The sequence below is a fragment of the Mesocricetus auratus genome, unplaced genomic scaffold, assembly GCF_017639785.1.
Source record: "Mesocricetus auratus isolate SY011 unplaced genomic scaffold, BCM_Maur_2.0 Super-Scaffold_100001, whole genome shotgun sequence".
NCBI classification, from domain to species: domain Eukaryota; kingdom Metazoa; phylum Chordata; class Mammalia; order Rodentia; family Cricetidae; genus Mesocricetus; species Mesocricetus auratus.
In genome coordinates this window covers 10,334,214-10,351,727 of record NW_024429187.1, presented here as the reverse complement: position 1 = coordinate 10,351,727, position 17,514 = coordinate 10,334,214, and the positions used below count along the sequence as shown (strand labels likewise).

Sequence of the window (17,514 nt, the reverse complement as noted above, 5' to 3'; positions counted from 1 at the left end):
CTTTCCAAACTGCTTCCTGCTTTGTGGTACGCTATTAATCCCAAGTGGATCCTGAGAAAATTCAGAATCGTGTCCAACTCCTGGGTTTAGTAGTCTTCAAGGCTATATAGTTCCATCTCTCTTGGATGTTACATCACCTGAGCCACTATTTCAGGGGGTCTTGCTTAATCAAACCATCTGAGTGTAGAAGAAATACACATCTTTTCAATTATGTGGAAACAAAAGCAGAAACTCTTTTCCAAAGTAAGATGTCCTCAGACTTAAATTTTGAAGTCAAGGAATTTTCAAATTATATAGGTTGGAATAATACAGCAGCATTTATTTTTATCATCATATAGATATATGTATCTAAAACGTACAATAAGAAAAAGTACATGAGGTTGAAGGACGGCTCAACAGTTAAGATCACTTGCTTCTCGCAGAAGCAGGCACCCACAGCTGAACACTGGGCTGAACTTCTAAAATCCAGTTGCAGGGAGGGAAGAGTGATGAGCAAAGGGGTCAAGACCAGGCTGGAGAGACCCACAGAAACAGCTGACCTGAACAAGGGGGAGCTCATGGACGCCAGACTCATAGCTGGGGAACCAGTATAGGACTGAACCAGCCCCCCTGATCGTGGGTGTCAGTTAAAAGGCCTGGGCAGTCTATGGGGCCTCTAGAAATGGATTAATATTTATCTCTAGTATGCAAATGGACTTTGGGAGGCCATTCTACATAGAAGAATACTCTCTCAGCCTAGACATATGGGGGAGGGTCTAGGCCCGTATAGCAGCATTTTTAATTAAATGTCTTTTAGCAGCTGTTGCTCCTTCCTCAGCAATGAAACAATTCAAAGACAACACAATAGTGTACAGTATCCAGACTCTATGTGTATTTTTCATCTTTATGTGGCTTTTTTAAATTACCCATTTCTTTTACTTTGTTTTTGTTTTTGTTTTTTATGGAATGTTTTTCTGTGTGTCTTTAGTTGTCCAGGAACTCACTCTGTAGACCAGGCTAGCCTTGAAATCACAGAAATCTAACTGCCCGTGTTCTGGGATTAAAGGCTGCCACTTCAGCCCCAAATGATCACACAGACGCTATATTAATTATGAAACTGTTGGCCACTGGCTATGTCTTCTAATTGGGTAGCTCTGTCTAAATTATTAACCTATTATTAATAATACAAGTATTTCCATCTGGTCTTCTCTTCCTGGAGAAAGGGTCCAGGGACATGTTACTCCTCTCTCGTCCTACATGGTGTCTGACTCAGCGTATCTGCAGAGAAATGAAGAGTGATTTACTGTGTGCCCCTGCTTATATTCTGATTCTGCCCATCTGTGTCACTTTCTGCCTTGCCAATCAGTCAATCAGTGTTTTATTCATTAACCAATAAGAGAAACATAAACACAGAAGGACCTCTCCTCATCAATTGCATGCCTGTTTCTACTTCCATGTCGTACTCACTTTCTCAACTATCATATTTTTTAAAGTTGACTCTTCAACTGGGTGTAAAAAGTGTGGCTTGTTGATGTTTTAATGTGTGATTTTAATAAAACATTATTCTCTCTCCATGTGTGTGTATTTGTGTGTTTGTGTTTGTGTGTGTGTGTGTGTGTGTGTGTGTGTGTGTTTGCATGCCATGGCATGTAGGCTGTAATGAGAAGACATCTTGCAGAAGTTGGTTCTCTTGCAGCCATGTGGGTTTCAGGAATTGAACTCAGTGGGCATTTTATCCACTGAGCCATCTTGTATGTCCCAATGTTTTATTTCTTGATGTAATAGGATTAAGGTCTATTCAAATTAAGTTTTTCATATTTCTTTGTTCTTTTTTTACTGAATTTGATGATTTAAATGTGAATGATGGATGATACAGTGCTACTGTTTGCACACTATTATTACTCTTCTAGTCTGTTGTGTTTTCTAAAACTGTTTCACGGAATCACTCCCAAAATGAAATCTCAGCAGTTGCATTTGTTATGCTTTTCTTACCTAGGAGTATAATTGGTGAGGAAAGACCACATTTCAAAAGGAATTCAACATTTCTAATCTATAAGACTATTTTCAGATTTTATCCAGACAGATTTATAAGATTCCCCATTGTATGTAATTCTCAAGATCATCTCATCTAATTTTTAGGCACTACAGGAAAGACAAACCTCTAAAGGTGTTAACTCCATATAATAAAGGCCTTATCTTAATGTCATAGCCTACACAATGGAGTCTTTGTTTATCTGTGGGATTGCCTCATTATATCTTAGATTTTCATATTACATGTGTTAGATTTTTTAAACAATGTGACAATATGCCTCAGAAACAACTTGAGAAGAAAGATTTATTTGGTTATGCTTTCAAATGGTTTGGTCCATTATTTTGGGTACAGCATTATGGCACCTTGGTAACCAGGAAACTTTTCATCTAGGTTAGCAGCCAATGTCTAACCATTAAAGGGTTCCACTATGAATCAGATGGGTGGATGTCACAATACAGCTTTCAGAAGTCATTACTCTTTCCTCTGTGTGGGCTTAACAGAGGTACAGCTGAATTATCCTCACTTCAGCATGAAAAGCTTAACCATTAGGATCAAGAACTGCGACTGTCATTGGCAGGAGGCTAGGAAGACATGGGTTTTCACGATGAGCTTTATTTATAAGTGTTTGTACTTTTCAGGTGTATCAAGTCTGAAGAGAAATCTCTTGGAGTCGGATTACATGCATTTTTCATGAGAGTATTTGGTATGAACAATTTTCCAACATATCAAATTAATACCAAGTGCTTAGTAAACCAATTATTTTTTTGTAGATAAAAGATGGCAATTATATTGTTATCTTAAAACACAACTCTTACCTTAAAGGGAATAAGAGGGTTTAATCTGAATTCAAACATGAGTCACCTTGATGAGAACACACAGATTTATGTCATCCAAATATCTGGTTACATCATGGTGATAGTTAGTGATGTTTATAGTTGGAGAACAATGGAAGTCATGGATAAGGCACTTCTCAATTATATCCCTGGAAACATCAGGTGGGTTGGTTACATCAAAGCAGTGAATTCTCTCCTGTAGGTTTAGATGTTAAAGGCATTCTTAGTGTTTGGGTAGGTGAGAGATAGTGACTTGTTAAATCAATACATCCTGCAAGGTCTTCATGTGACAAATTCATACATATAATTTCAGACATAGGGCAATGTATGATCAATATGAAAGGTAAAATATTTGTCTCTGGATTTGCACTATCCCAACCCTCCACATTCAGGAAGTTCCAACATCTTTAAAACAAATGTGGTTTGCCCACATTACCCTGAATTACAATTGAATTTAAGTTCACAAGCCCTTGTGTTTGAAAATGGCTACTTGTAATTAGTCTGAGAATGACTTAACAGCAGAGATTAAAAATGTTTTACTTTGTCTTTTTTTCTCTTAATTTGTCAATTTCCTTTTTTATTTTTACTTTAATTTTAAATAGCCTGCTTAACATGTCAATCCCAGTTCCCTCTCCCTCCCCTCCTCCTGCACTGCTCCCCCACCATCACCCCCAGCCTCCCACACTATCCCCACTTCCTTCCACATAGGGGATATCCAGAGTCTGTCATTTCACTCAGGGCAGGGTCCAGGCACTCCCCTAAGAGTCCAGGCTGAGCGAGCATCCCACTCTGTGTTATGGAAACACAAAGTCCATTTGTAGGCCAGGGATAAACATTGATCTACTGCCCAGGGCCCCATGGGTTGCCCAGGCGTCCTCACAGACTCTCACACTCAGGGGATCTGGATCAGTCCCATGCTGGTCTCCCAGCTGTGGTTCTGAGACCCAAGAGCTCCCCCCTTGTTCAGATCAGCTGTCTCTGCTGGTTTTGACAGCCCATTCTTTGCCAATTTGCTCGTAGCTCCTCTCTCTGTGTCACTGGGTTCCATGGGTTCAGTTCAGTGTTTAACTGTGGGTGGTTGCCTCTGCTTCCATCAGTCACTGGATGAAGGTTCTAGGATGGCATATAGTGTAGACGTCAAGTTTATTATCAGGAATGGGCATTTAAGGTGGTCTCTCCACTATTGCTTAGCTTGCCAGCTGGTGTCATCCCTTTAGATCACTAGAGGTCTCACTGGTGCCAGATCTGTCTTCTAACCTATGACTTCCTCTTTTATGGTATTTCTCATCCTGTTCTCCTCCTATTCTACCCCCCCACTCAACATCCTGTACCTCTTCTCCCCCTCTCTTCTTCCCAGCTCCCACTCCCCCCCAACCCTCACCGTGTTCCCAATCTGTTCAGAAGATCTTACCTCATTCCTCTTCTCTGGGATACCATGAATATCTCTCTTAGGTTCTTTCCTGTTTCCCAGACTCTCTGTCAGTGGAAGGGCAGACTGGCACTGTCCTGATCCATATCTAAAATCCATATATGAATGAGTACATACCATGTTTGTGTTTTTGTGACTGGGTTACCTCACTCAGGATGGTTTCTTCTAGTTCCATCCCTTTGCCTGCAAATTTCAAGATTCCATCTTTTTTTCCATTGTGTAAATGTACCACATTTTCTCTATCCACTCTTTAGTTGTGGGCCATCTAAGTTGTTTCCAGGTCTGGCTATTACAAATAATGCTGCTATGAACATAGTGGAGCAGATGTCCTTGTTGTATGAATTTGCATCTTTTGGATATATGCCTAAGAGTGGAATTGCTGGGTCTTGTGTAGATTGATTCCCATTTTCCTGAGGAGTCTCCATATTGATTTCAAAAGTGGGTGTACAGTTGGCATTCCCACCAGCAGTGGAGGAGTGTTCCCCTCTCTCCACATCCTCTCCAGCATAAATTGTCTTGGGTGTTTTTGATTTTAGCCATTCTGACAGGAGTAAGATGGTATCTCAGAGTTGTATTGATTTGCATTTCCCTGATGGCTAAGGATGTTGAACACTTTCTCAAGTGTCTCTCAGCCATTTTAGACTGCCCTATTGAGAATTCTCTATTTAGTTCTGTACCCCACTTTTTAATTGGATCTTTTGGTGCTTTGGAGACTTGTTTCTTGAGTTCTTTGTAAATTTTGGAGATCAACCCTCTGTCAGATGTGGCGTTAGTGAATATCTTTTCCCATTCTGTGGGCTGCCTTTTTGTCTTGTTGACTGTGTCATTTGCATTACAAAAGCTTCTTAATTTCAGGAGGTCCCATTTGTTAATTGTCGATCTCAGTGTCTGTGCTACTGGTGTTATGTTCAGGAAGCTGTCTCCTGTACAAATTTGTTCAAGAGTACCTCCCACTTCCTCTTCTAGGAGGTTCAGTGTGGCTGGATTTATGTTGAGGTCTTTGATCCATTTGGACTTAATGTGATAGACATGGATCTATCTACAGTCTTTTGCATGCCAATATCCAGTTATGCCATTTGTTGAAGATGCTTTCTTTTTTCCATTGTATAATTTTAGCTTCTTTGCAAAATATTATGTGCTCATAGGTGTGTGGGTTAAAATCAAGGTTTTCAATTCGGTTCCATTGGTCTACCTGTGTATTTCTGTGCCAATGCCAAGCTGTTATCAGGACTATAGCTTTATAATAGAGCTTAAAGTCAGGTATTGTGATGCCTTCTCCTAAAGTTCCTTTATTGTGTAGGGTTGTTTTGGCTATCCTGGGTCTTTTGTTTTTTCATATAAAGTTTATTATTGTTCTTTCAAGGTCTGTGAAGAATTGTGCCAGAATTTTGATAGGGATTGCATAGAATCTGTTGACTGCTTTTGGCAAGATTGCCATTTTTTATTATGTTGATCCTACCAATCCAAAAGCATAGGAGATCTTTCCATTTTCTGGTATCCTCTTTGATTTCTTTCTTTAGAGACTCAAAGTTCTTGATATACAGGTCTTTCATTTCTTTGGTTAACATTATCCCCAGATATAGCTTATCTGAATTTAATTACACCTTTGATCTTTCGGTAGATTCAAGAATAATAGGAGAAAGAAATGGTTTTGTTAGTTAGATGTATAGAAAAACAGCAAAAGACATTTCAGAAAACACACAAGGTTCACAATTATGAATTCAATGAATACTTTTTTAGCATCTTATTCATAATTTTAATTTTTTGAGATATAGAAACTTTACACTAACTAATATTTCATAAAAGTAAGTGTAGAGAGTTTGATTCATAATTTCCATGTTGATTTTGTTCTTAGGGCAATTGAAGTACTTCCAAAGAAAATAACACATCTCTCTCTTTTTCTTTTATCCTGTCAATTGGTTGCTTTTCTGTGTCTCTGTATTCATTGCAGCTGGCATTCCGGCACCTATTTACTTTGGTGCCTTGATAGACACGACCTGTTTATATTGGGGCACTCTGAAATGTGGAGAGCAAGGAGCATGCAGAATGTATGATATAAATAACTTCAGGTAAAATTTAATTTTTGAATCTTACTTTTGAAGTGCATAAAATGTTCTCAGTTATACATAACGTTTTCTTGAGTGATAAGATTATATTTGTTTCATTTTCAGAATGCACATGAACAGTATAACTTCATTATTTACATATTTTAATATTTTCCCATTATTTCTAAAGTACTTGATACATATAAATGGAAGTGGGTTTTCTAAACCAAGCCTTTAAAATACGTGTACATGGCCTGAAGTGGTAGGGCAGAGTTGCATCTTGAGCTGAGCTAACATGGCAGGACACTAGAGTTAAACAAGATACCAAGATCCAGAGACCAGAGACAATGGCACTATTGGTGGGAACAAAATCCCTCAGGTCCTACTACCCAGTACTTAAAGACAGAGAAGAGGACTATTCCCTTCTGTGGGGGTCACGATAACAGAGTCCCAGACATTCAAGCAGCATGGATCCTGGTATTCTAGCTCCTGGAAAAGCTCACAGTACTCTTGTACTAGCAGCCTGATATCACAAGAACCCCAAATCTGTGTACTGCCCTTGCAGTTTAATGAAACATATGAGGTGAGATAGCCAGGGACTATCTTAAGAAGGGACCTGTTACCTGAATTTGATGGATGGTCTCGTCTCTTGGAACCCATAGATGCTCCACTGCACTTGGTGATTGGCTGCCTCATGAACGAAATGTGACTCAGTAGAGTGATTGTGGTAGACACCAGCTGAAAGAAATAACCAGAGCCATTACCCTCAAGAACCAGCAGACCAGGAAGCCTAGACTCTGAGATCCGGGTGCACCAAGTTGTGAGCCTTCATGGTGCTGCTTAGACTAAAAGCAGTTTACTGCATGGTTACCACCATTCTCAGTGTTATGCAAACACCTGTCACTAACAATATAGTATAATAACTTTTTGGTTCACTTCTGCCCTGTGCCCATGGATCATACTAGTCTGATCTTGAACCAGTCTTAGGCTGTTACTTTGATAGCTCTCAAGGGCAGTTGACCCAAGGAAGCCCACATGAAGCTTTGCTTGCTGGAATGCACTGTGCTCCTACTTGTCCCTAAAAGCACTTCAGCAAAAAAGTGTAGGTAAGACCTGTTCCTTTGTCTGTTGGTGAGCAATATACTGTAACATTCTAGGAGGGAAAAGTGCTGCCCCTTGTTTTGTATTCAAAACATGTCTGTCTATGATTGGTTGGGTTACCATTCCTAGCCTGGCATGTCCGTAGTAACAGTAGAGGACCCAATTACTTCTGTCACTGTATCGGTGTTGGCTAACATTCTAGTAGCCTTAATATCCCACAATAGTGGAATGTATACTGGAATTGTGAGCCAAAGTTGACCCCTTCTTCCTTTAAATTGATTTTTGTCCAGGTCTTTTATAACACTGTCAGAAAAATAAACACTTTTTAACCTATTATCCCTGTAGTAAAAAAAAAAAAACCTCCTTGGTATTTCTAGACTGTTATACATCTGAAGTCTTAAACATCTACACATATACATATGTTTTAACACTGTAGAAGTTGGCATGATCACTTTCTCTATTCTTTTGTGGTCCACTGTTTCTTGTCTAAGGAATGGTACAAGCCACTATGTGATGGGACTTCTTATCTCAGTTAATTTAATCAAAATAATGTCCCATGAATGTGTTCTCAGGCCAACAAACTCCACACAGGCCTTCACTGAAACTTACTTCCAGGAGGTTCCACACTGTATAAAGTTGAGAGCACAATCCACCCCAACAGATTTTCCTGTAAATATGTTTAGAACATGAAAGAATGCTTTCATAATGATTTAAAATGTGCATTTCAAAATACCTATTTGTGGTGACATTTTGCATATGATCTAATAAAGTTTGCCTGAAGATCAGAATGAAAATCTAGTCACAGCCACAGAGGTCATGCATGTGGCCACATCTTCATGCCCAGCACTTGGGAGACAGATGCAGATGCATCTCTGTGAGTTCAATGCCACCCTGATCTACATGAGAATCAGTCTAAAAGAGAAACAGAGCTCACAACTTTAATCTCAGCACTAGAAAGGTGAAGTCATATGGCTGGGCAGAGAGATGAATATTAGGTGGGAGGAGACAGGAACTCATTGTATTCAGACTGCAGTCACTCTGAGGACAGGATTGCCCCAGTCTTGGTAGAGGTAAGAACTCTCTAGTGGTTGGCTGTTTTGCTTTTTCTGATCTGCAAGTTGATCCACAATATCTGTTTCTTGGTTTTAATTATTCTTGCTACATTTCTTGATTAATATTTGGAGTATGGTTTCATGAAAAAGCCACTTGCCTGTGGCTTTGAAACCACAGACCTCGCCTGGAGCTACATGCAGGGTTCCCACCAGAGTCCCTTCCCAGCAGGCTAGGTTTTCTTTTATTTTTCCCCAACCCTGTATATGTGTTTGGGATTTTCCTATTGCAGCCTCTCTAAACAGTCTTCAAATGACACATAAACTCCAGAAGCACCTGGGCTGCAAATACCACCAGGCTTACCCACCCTAGACTGGCTGTCTTTGCCTCCAGGCCACACCCACTACAGGTTTGTTCTACACAATCTCATGTGTGGTTATTCAGAAGGCTGACTCTCCCCCTCCATCAGGCTCCCCCTGTCCACTGTGGACTTTCCATACAGCCCCTTCCCTCAGGATGCCACTCTTATCTCACGGTCACAGGCTAGTTCTCTGATCAGACTTGCTATGCCTCACAGTTCACTGACATTGTAGGCAGATGTGGTATGACAACTGGGAATTCTTAAAGGAAGGGATTGGTTAAAGGAGAGAGATTTTTCCCACATTAACAAATGGGAAACACACCAACAATGGACTTTGGTCTCTGTATGATTATACAGTGCTTGATTTAAAAGTGGAACAATTAAATGAAGGGATAATCAACTTAACCGGGATCGACATACTATTAATCATCGCCATGATAATCTTTATTGCTAGTTTGATAATTCTTGGTTTATGTCTAAAAAAATGGTTGACATGAGGGCCAAGGCATAGGCCTTAGAAAACTTATTAAAGTAGGTTTTAGAGATATATAAACCCAGAAAGAGATATTTAAATTAGAACCAAATTCAACATTGCAATATAATTTTAGAGAGGAATAGCCTAAAGTTTTCAACAACCAACCTTAATATATCTAGTAACCTTACAATAATTGACAAGTGACAGAGGCTCCATAAGAGATAACTGGACTCCTATGCCGATGTTAGATTTAAAGAGATTCAAGTAAGTGGTAGTCTCATAAGGCATGCATTCATCATTTGTGAATCATATGTTAACTGATGGTCAGCTTGTAACATAATTATCCCTACAGATTGGATAGAATTGGTTGATGTTGTCTTAGAGCCTGGTCCCCAATTACAATGGAGTACCTGGCTAAGACCATTGAACAACACAGTAAAGCTAGATGTATGAAAATCTCCCAAGCTCAACTTCTTGGAGATGGAAATTATGCTACTATAGACAGGCAATTTCTTTATCATGACCACACCCTGACTTTATGCCAGCAGCAATTTTGAATGCTTACAACAGAGCTGGAGAAATAGGAAAGGAAAATTTAATCATTTACTAGAGCTATATAAGGCCTAAAGGAAGCCTTCCTGGACTAATTACAAAGATTCACTTTAGCTGTAAATAGAATGATTCCAAATTCAGAAGCTAGACAAATAGTAATTGAATCTCTGGTTTAAAAATTGCTAATTCTCAATGAAAAAGATAGTTAGGTCTTTAAAGGTAATGGATCTGAGATACTATCAATATTGACAGGTGATTTCAAGAGGTTTGAAGAAAAATTGAAATTTCAAAGGTTTGAGTTTTAGAAAAAAATTGTCACCTTAAAAGGGATTGGAAACAGGGTGTTCCTAGAAACATTGTTTTTCTAAGCATAATTCAAGCAAAACTATCCTCCCTCCTGAATTGTGCAGAATGTGTGGCAAAGGCAGGCATCAGACCAATGAACTCAGATCAACAAGAGGAATTTAAGGCAGCAATTTTCCACCGAGAAACTCCTTGAAGAGCCTCTTGCAGGCCCCCGTTGCCAAATTTGATTCTGTCATTTCCTGTCATCATGGAGGAAACTCCTTCCCAGAATAACTAAAGAACCTAATGCCTGTTTAAAAAACCACACTGCTCTGGATGATAGAACAGCTATAGAAAATAGAACAAAAAATTCAGGATTAATCATAAAGCAAGTATTTTGGCAAACTTCTCTAAATGAAAAAGACAGAAATTAAAAGTATGAATGATTGACATTGTCATTCGGAGCCTGGTATACACACGTGTGAATGGAACAATAAATTCACCAGAATCTGAGCATCCAAATTGGCGTCTTCAGGAGGTAAATGTTCAGCTTCCATGGATTGGAACTTGTCTCAGCTGACACAGAGTTGAAATGGGTGAAATGCATAGGTCAGAAGGACAGAGAGGAAAATTAAAGCCATGTGCAGCTAAACCAGCAATGGATTTGTGGGGACATAAACTTATACAGCAATGAAATTATCAGAATAATATTCTTAGAGGTGGGGTGGATGGTGTTGGTTTTTCATTGGGTTATGGATACTTGTCATTGGGTAGGAGGCTGGTTACAATTTGTTATTGGTTACAGTCAGGAAAGGAAGGATATTAGATTCAGAGTATTTGTTTTGAAGAAAAAGGAAGATACAGATATAGCAGGATAAAAGGATAGACTATTGTATATATTCTGAAAAAAAAGGGAAGATACTGATATGGTAAGGTAAGAAGGTATATTATTGAATCTACTTTTAAAGAGCAACTTCTAACTGTAAATATTTTACATTGATTGGATCGAACTTTTATATATTGCACACAAATTTTGTATATTGATACAAATTTGAGATTAATTTGTTAAAACAAAGTGTACATACATTTCTAATCTTGTTCAAGGTGTGATACCTATCCACCTCATTTAACAATGTAATACAAATTTCTATTCCTTAAAAGTTATTATTACCAACTATCTAGGACAATAAGGAAATGCAGCTTAGTGATTAGTCCTTATTATAATTAAACTTACAGTTATATTAGTTTTCAAGGTAAAACAGAGATATATTTTAGGAAGATAGGTCATATTCAAACACTTCAGAGATCTATAGAACATTGTGGTGATATATTATTTACAATTTATTGAAGCTTGCCTGAGGATTCAAAAGGCAAAGTCAGCCACAAACCCTAATAGAACCCAGACACACAACTTTTATCCCAGTTGCCAGAAGCTAGGAGGTGGTGGTACACACCTTTAGCCCTGTGACTCAGGGTTAAGAGGCAGAGGGATCTCTGTGAGTTCAAGGCCACCCAGATCTACACATGATTGATTCAGTCCTAAACAGTTCACACAAAGATGATCACAGCACCTGAGATCACATGTCTTTAATCCCAGCATTAGAGAGGTATATAAGACAGGAGCAAGGTCTCAGTACTAAGGATTCATTCTCCAGCCATATTGAGGATAGGAAGATATTGAAATCCCAGGATTCTCCAGCCACACTGAGGAGAATTTTCAGCCTGAAGTTTGATGGAGCCAGGATCACCTTTCTTTCTGAGACAGAGTGAGAGCTAGTGTGCAATTGCTTTACTTTTCTGATCTTCAGCTCGAAGTTTCAACCCCAGTATCTGTCTCTGCTATAGAATATGGCATATTCCTGCTACAGAATATGGCATTAAAGATGTTTTAATAACACAGGTTCTTTTCTATGACAATGAGACCTGTCTGTTCCTGACACCACCTATCTACTTCATAGAATATGATGAGCGTTGAAGAAACTCCACATGGAGTTAACTTTATTTGTGCCAAAAGTAAGCCACTTGGCAACAAAGTGCCCTTACCTCGACTACTGACAGTATGCTGATCCAGTTGGGCAAGGAGGACACAAAAGAGAGTGACTGCATTACCTTGCCAAGACAAGGCTAGACAGTTCTTGAAAAATTCTGCATCATAGAAAAGTCTGTCAGATATGCTAGGCTTATAGGCTGAAGATGGATGCCCCAGTGTTGCAGAAGAACCTTCGTTGACTGACAGGCAGTCAGCTGCTTTTGTCAATGCTCACATGTTTTGGAAGTCGCTTGCTTGCACTTTCTACTTACTCAGTTAACATTATTTCCTTCTCGGGTCTCTGAGGGGTGATAGATGTAGTTTTCTTTATTTACAAGACCCAGAAATGACACTCACTACAGAGGTGTAAACTCTCAAAAGGTCAAGAGATATTAAAAGATAAACCTATATTGCGAATTACAATGGAAAGTGAATTAGGTATAAGATTTTGGACTCACCAAGATAGGATAGACAATGGAGTGTTTTTCTCTGCATCTGTCAAATGCAAATGGACTAGGAATTGTTGATGTACTGACTGCCTGTATATATTGTACATAGTTGTTGTACATACAATATATAGTTTTTCTTGTCAATTATAACCTTTTTTTGTATTAGAAAAAAAACGGGAATTTTGGTCAAATTTTGTTTATGATCTAATAAAGCTTACCTGAAGACCAGAATTCACATCTGGCCACAGCCAAAGAGGCCAGGCAGTAGTGGCCACACCTTTAATCCCAGTACTCAGGAAACAGAGTCAGATAGATCTCTGTGAGCTCAAGGTCACCCTGGGCTACACAAGAGGGAATCTGTCTAAAAGAGAAGCAGAGCCACGAGGTGGTGGCTCATGCCTTTGATCCCAGCAGTATGGAGGAGGAGACAGGAGTGATGTGGCTGGGTGTGAAGAGGAATATAATATGGGTGGAGACAGGAATTCATTGTCATCAGACTGTGGTCACTAGGAGAACACGATGGCTCCAGACTTGGTAGAGGTAAAAACTCTCTAGTGGTTGGCTGCTTGCTTTTCTGATTTTGACTTTAACCCCAGCATCTTTCTATAATTTTTTTTATTTTTCATGCTACACCTATCTTCCAAACATATTAAGTCCAGAAATCTTAAGGCATATTTTATAAAATCCAAAAAGAGCAGATGCTTATACCAGTACAAAATTTATTCTCAGAAATGGTCAAAGGGAAAATTACCTAATTCATTTCAGGAAGCTTCTGTAATCTTAAACTGGGCAAGATGAGAAAATGAAAAAGAATTTGGGGCTGAAGAGATGGCTCAGGTCTTAAGAGCTCATATTTTTTTTGCAGATCATATGCTTTCAGTTTCCATAACCCACACTGTTACTTGATACTCCAACTGCAAAGTAATCAAGACTCCTGAAAAAATTCCTATGCTCAGACCAACACATCTACATATTGAAAATAATAAAAAATAAATTGACCATAATAACTTCAAAATTATGTTTGAAAGTTAACAATTTGAAACTACTAATACCTAAAAATAACTAACAGGACTTATTTTATACTTACAAGGATTCCGATGTCACAAAAATCAATTGGCATAACACAGCAAACAATTCTTGGTAGGAGAGAAATCTAGAAAGATTATTTTAAGACGTTTTATGCATATGTGATCAAAATTTGAGCATGCAAAACAGAGGAGTTCCCTTAATCTTATAGGAGTGTTTTTTTTCTCAGTATTTAAGGGAATAGACAAAATTGGCAGGACTCTGAGTGAGGTAATGGCAGAGGAGTTTTGGTGGGGGAGTTGAGGAGGCTGGTCATGTTGTCTGCTATGTCAAGAAGCACGCAGGGCTAGAATACCATCACATGGTGGTAAGGGACTTCATCCTCAACTAAACATTTATGAAAACATTCTGATAGACACACCTAGAGAAGTATCTCTATAATGATCCTATATCCAGTCAAGTTGACAATGGAATGTAGGGATCATCAAAATGAAGTAGTAAATACATTTGCACTTTCACATTGGAGATTACTTGACATTTTATCGAACAAAATTAATAAATTAGCAGAGTAGATTATATAAATTACATGGGCAAACTAATCACCTGATGTTTATCTTTGAAGAGTAAATGATCTGAAGAACATACAAAATTGGCTTTCACTGAACAGGTTAAGATTTAATACAGATTTGCTGTTTTCAATAGGCGCGTTTACCTTGGGTTGCCAGCAGCTCTAAGAGGATCAAGTTACCTCCCTGCATTCTTCATTGTATTACTTGTGAGGAAGCTCCAATTCCCTGAGGAAGTTGACTCTGCAGAGCTGAAAGTTGCAGAGGTGAAGCTCACAGAGAAGGAAAGCGGGTGCATGGTTGTGCACAGAAGTCCTGTTGTTGAGAACAACAGAGAACTGAAAACAAGGCTGTAATGGGATTATTGTTCTGCATAAATACATGGACAGAGTGTGATTTTGGTTTCTCTTGAACCATGAGAATTACTATAGGAACACTTTCTTATCCTTAAGGATCTCTAAAATAATTTTTTTTCATGACAGAAATATTTGCTGATATCATTTTCAAAGCATTGGGGGTAGCACATAAATGTTTCCCAGAAAATACTACAGTGACCCCCCCCACACACACTGAACTTTAAAGCTGTCTTTATTTACAACAAGCATTTTCTCTTTTAACTCAACCAAAGGAAGTGTGTATTTCTCATATATCTTCAGAAATCATTAAAATTTTCCCAATCTAGAAACACTATTCAATTTCAATGAATTTACACACTTTACTCTTGGAAGTATTCAGAGCTGAAAGTTTGCATCTTGTTTATGATACATTGAAATAATTTGTTCAAATTTATCTTTTCTATGTATGAGACATTTACATAACTATTTATCTGTTTAGGAGTTGTAAACTCTCTTTTATACTCTAGATATGATACTTCAAAAATTAGACGTCTCATTAATGTGTCATCTGTTGTTTTGAATCACTTCTTTCATTACTCATGTCACACATTTGATTACTTATAGCACTGACAAATTTAATCCAGTTATTAGCATCATGTAGTACAGATGGTTGAAACTTTTTTCCCTAGTAATTTAAAGCTGGTCATGAAATTCATTTCTAAAGACAGTTGTTTGAGAAAGCCAGTCCTTACAAAGACCTTCATAGAGAAGGGGCTGTATATCAGTGGTATGATGTTTGTCTTATTTGTATGAGGCTCTGAGTTCAATACCAAAGTATAGCAAACTACTGAAAATAAAATAAAGTAAAATTAAATAAATTCTGGATGCAGTATCAGATGTTCTCAAAAAATATTTTCTCATATTTAGATCTCTTTGGCCCAGTGAACATTTTACTCATGTGTCCCTTGAATACATGTGTATTGATTTACAAAGTTTTATTAAAGTAAAACCTTCAAAGAGAGATTAGCTAGATGGCTCAGTGGAATGGGGTGAATGCCACCAACCCTGATAGCATGGGTTTGATCCCTTGGACTGACACTGTAGAAGAACAGAACCATGTCTTGAAAGTTGTCCTATGCTAACTACTTCTGCACAGTGATGTATGTGCCCCACCTGAAAACAAACAGATAAATCAACAGATGAAGAAATTATAAAGTTTTAAAGTATGACTTATGTTATAAAACTGAAATAAAAATATCGAAGGTACACATTAAAAACAAACTCAAGCAATAGAGGTTTGAATGAGAACTGGGCTCAAGCAATTGAACATTTGACATCCAGTTGATAACTCTGCTTGTGGAGGAGTAGAGGAGCGTCATTAGTGGAGGAAGTAAATCACTGGGCTAGGCTTCGAGACTAAAATAAATGCTTAATAAACAGGTAGGGAGAACCAAGATCCACAGAGATGAAATTGCATAATGCTTATTAACCTTGAATTTTCTTAATGCTATTCAGAAAGGAAAATCAGTTTCAAAGAAACACTGGAAAATAAAAAATAAACTCCTGAGCTAAATCAGCTATAATTCCAATGTAGCCAACATTGCAAAGAGCTAAAAATTGAACTTCAAAACACACAGAAGATGGAAAAATAAAGAGAGAGGTAATAATTGTGTCTTGTATTCCGTGGCTTAGAATTTAATTTAATAAGTGTGTTTGCTAGCATGTTCGAATACATTACCGTAGAAACTAAAGAAATGCTTGCTAGCTCTCAAGTATTTGTGTCTGGGTTATTATGAAATTTAGCAGAAAGAACAAGTCTCAGGCATTGGCCTTTCAATTCAATTTCTTTTATGTGCTTTGATTTTTTTCCCTCAGTGCAAATAAAACATGATTAAAACATTTTATCAGGAACTATGAATAACTGAAAATAAGATTAACCCTGTAACATGAAAAGTGAAAACCCAGAGACTGATATTGTGGTTCAAGCTTCAAGCTGAAGATCAGAAAAGGAAAGCAGCCAGCCACTAGCTCTTACCTCTGCCTCATACTTGAGGAGTTGATCCTGTATCCACAAGCTTTCAGACAAGCTTCAGACTGCTGCCTCCCCTCAACATGGCTGGAGACCAAAATGCTTCCAGACTGAATACCTGCTCCTATGTTGTATACCTCTCTAGAGCTGAGATTAAATGCATGGGATCCCAAGTGATGAGCTGATTCTCCTTCAGATTGATTTAATCTTGTGTAGCCTGGGGTGGTGTTGGACTTACAGAGCTCCATCAGCCTTTGCCTTCAGAGCCCTGGGACTACATGTGTGTGCCACCACTGCCCAGATCCTGTAGCTGACTAGCTTGGCTGGCTTATATTTTGATCCTTTAGGCAATGTTTATTGAATCATAAATAATGTATCACCGCAGACCCTATATATAAGAGTCCTCCTTTAATGTGTTTTGGTATCTACATGATTGCAGTACAGAAGTGGGGGGGGATCCTTTCTGTTAGTGAAGACACAGAATGCTTATTCTTAGAAAGATTAATTTGCTGACAGACTATGGACACCCCCATGGAGGGCCTCACCCTCCCTGGGGAAATGAGGGGATAATGGGGGGGTTGGGGGGAGGGCACAGGAGGAGGGAAAGGGAGAGGGACCTGGAACTGACTTGTGAAGCAACCTTGTTTCGTATCTAAATTTAAACTGAAAAAGAAAGAAAGAAAGAAAGAAAGAAAGAAAGAAAGAAAGAAAGAAAGAAAGAAAGATTAATTTGCATGGAAATGACTCAGTTGTCACCAGCGTCAGCCAGTACAGGAGTATTTTAGGGGGAAGGAATGAGATGGAGAAAGAGCTTGAATGAAACAAGCTGAGTGATGGGTTTGAGGCTTCAGAGACTGGTTAAGCATGGGGAAGATTCAGGTTGGGAGATGTAGGCAGAAAGGACTTTGCTGTAATAGAGAGGGGTTTATGAGAGGCAG

The 17,514-nt window shown here is 38.5% G+C and overlaps 1 protein-coding gene across 5 annotated transcripts in view; it reads left to right on the top strand.

Annotated features, from left to right (window-relative positions):
* Nucleotides 1-14,646, top strand: part of LOC101831491 (solute carrier organic anion transporter family member 1A5-like) — a 58,804-nt gene extending 44,158 nt beyond the window's left edge. For 4 of the 5 annotated variants that reach the window (XM_040743527.1, XM_040743528.1, XM_040743529.1 and 1 more), the window contains 3 exons: nt 2,650-2,714; nt 6,225-6,342; nt 14,349-14,646. In XM_040743527.1, the coding sequence (XP_040599461.1) occupies nt 2,650-2,714; nt 6,225-6,342; nt 14,349-14,568 (403 nt within the window). In that variant the 3' untranslated portion in view covers nt 14,569-14,646. The remainder of the gene's footprint in view (nt 1-2,649; nt 2,715-6,224; nt 6,343-14,348) is intronic. The other variant, XM_040743530.1, reaches the window with a different exon arrangement.
* Nucleotides 14,647-17,514: the final 2,868 nt, after the last annotated feature.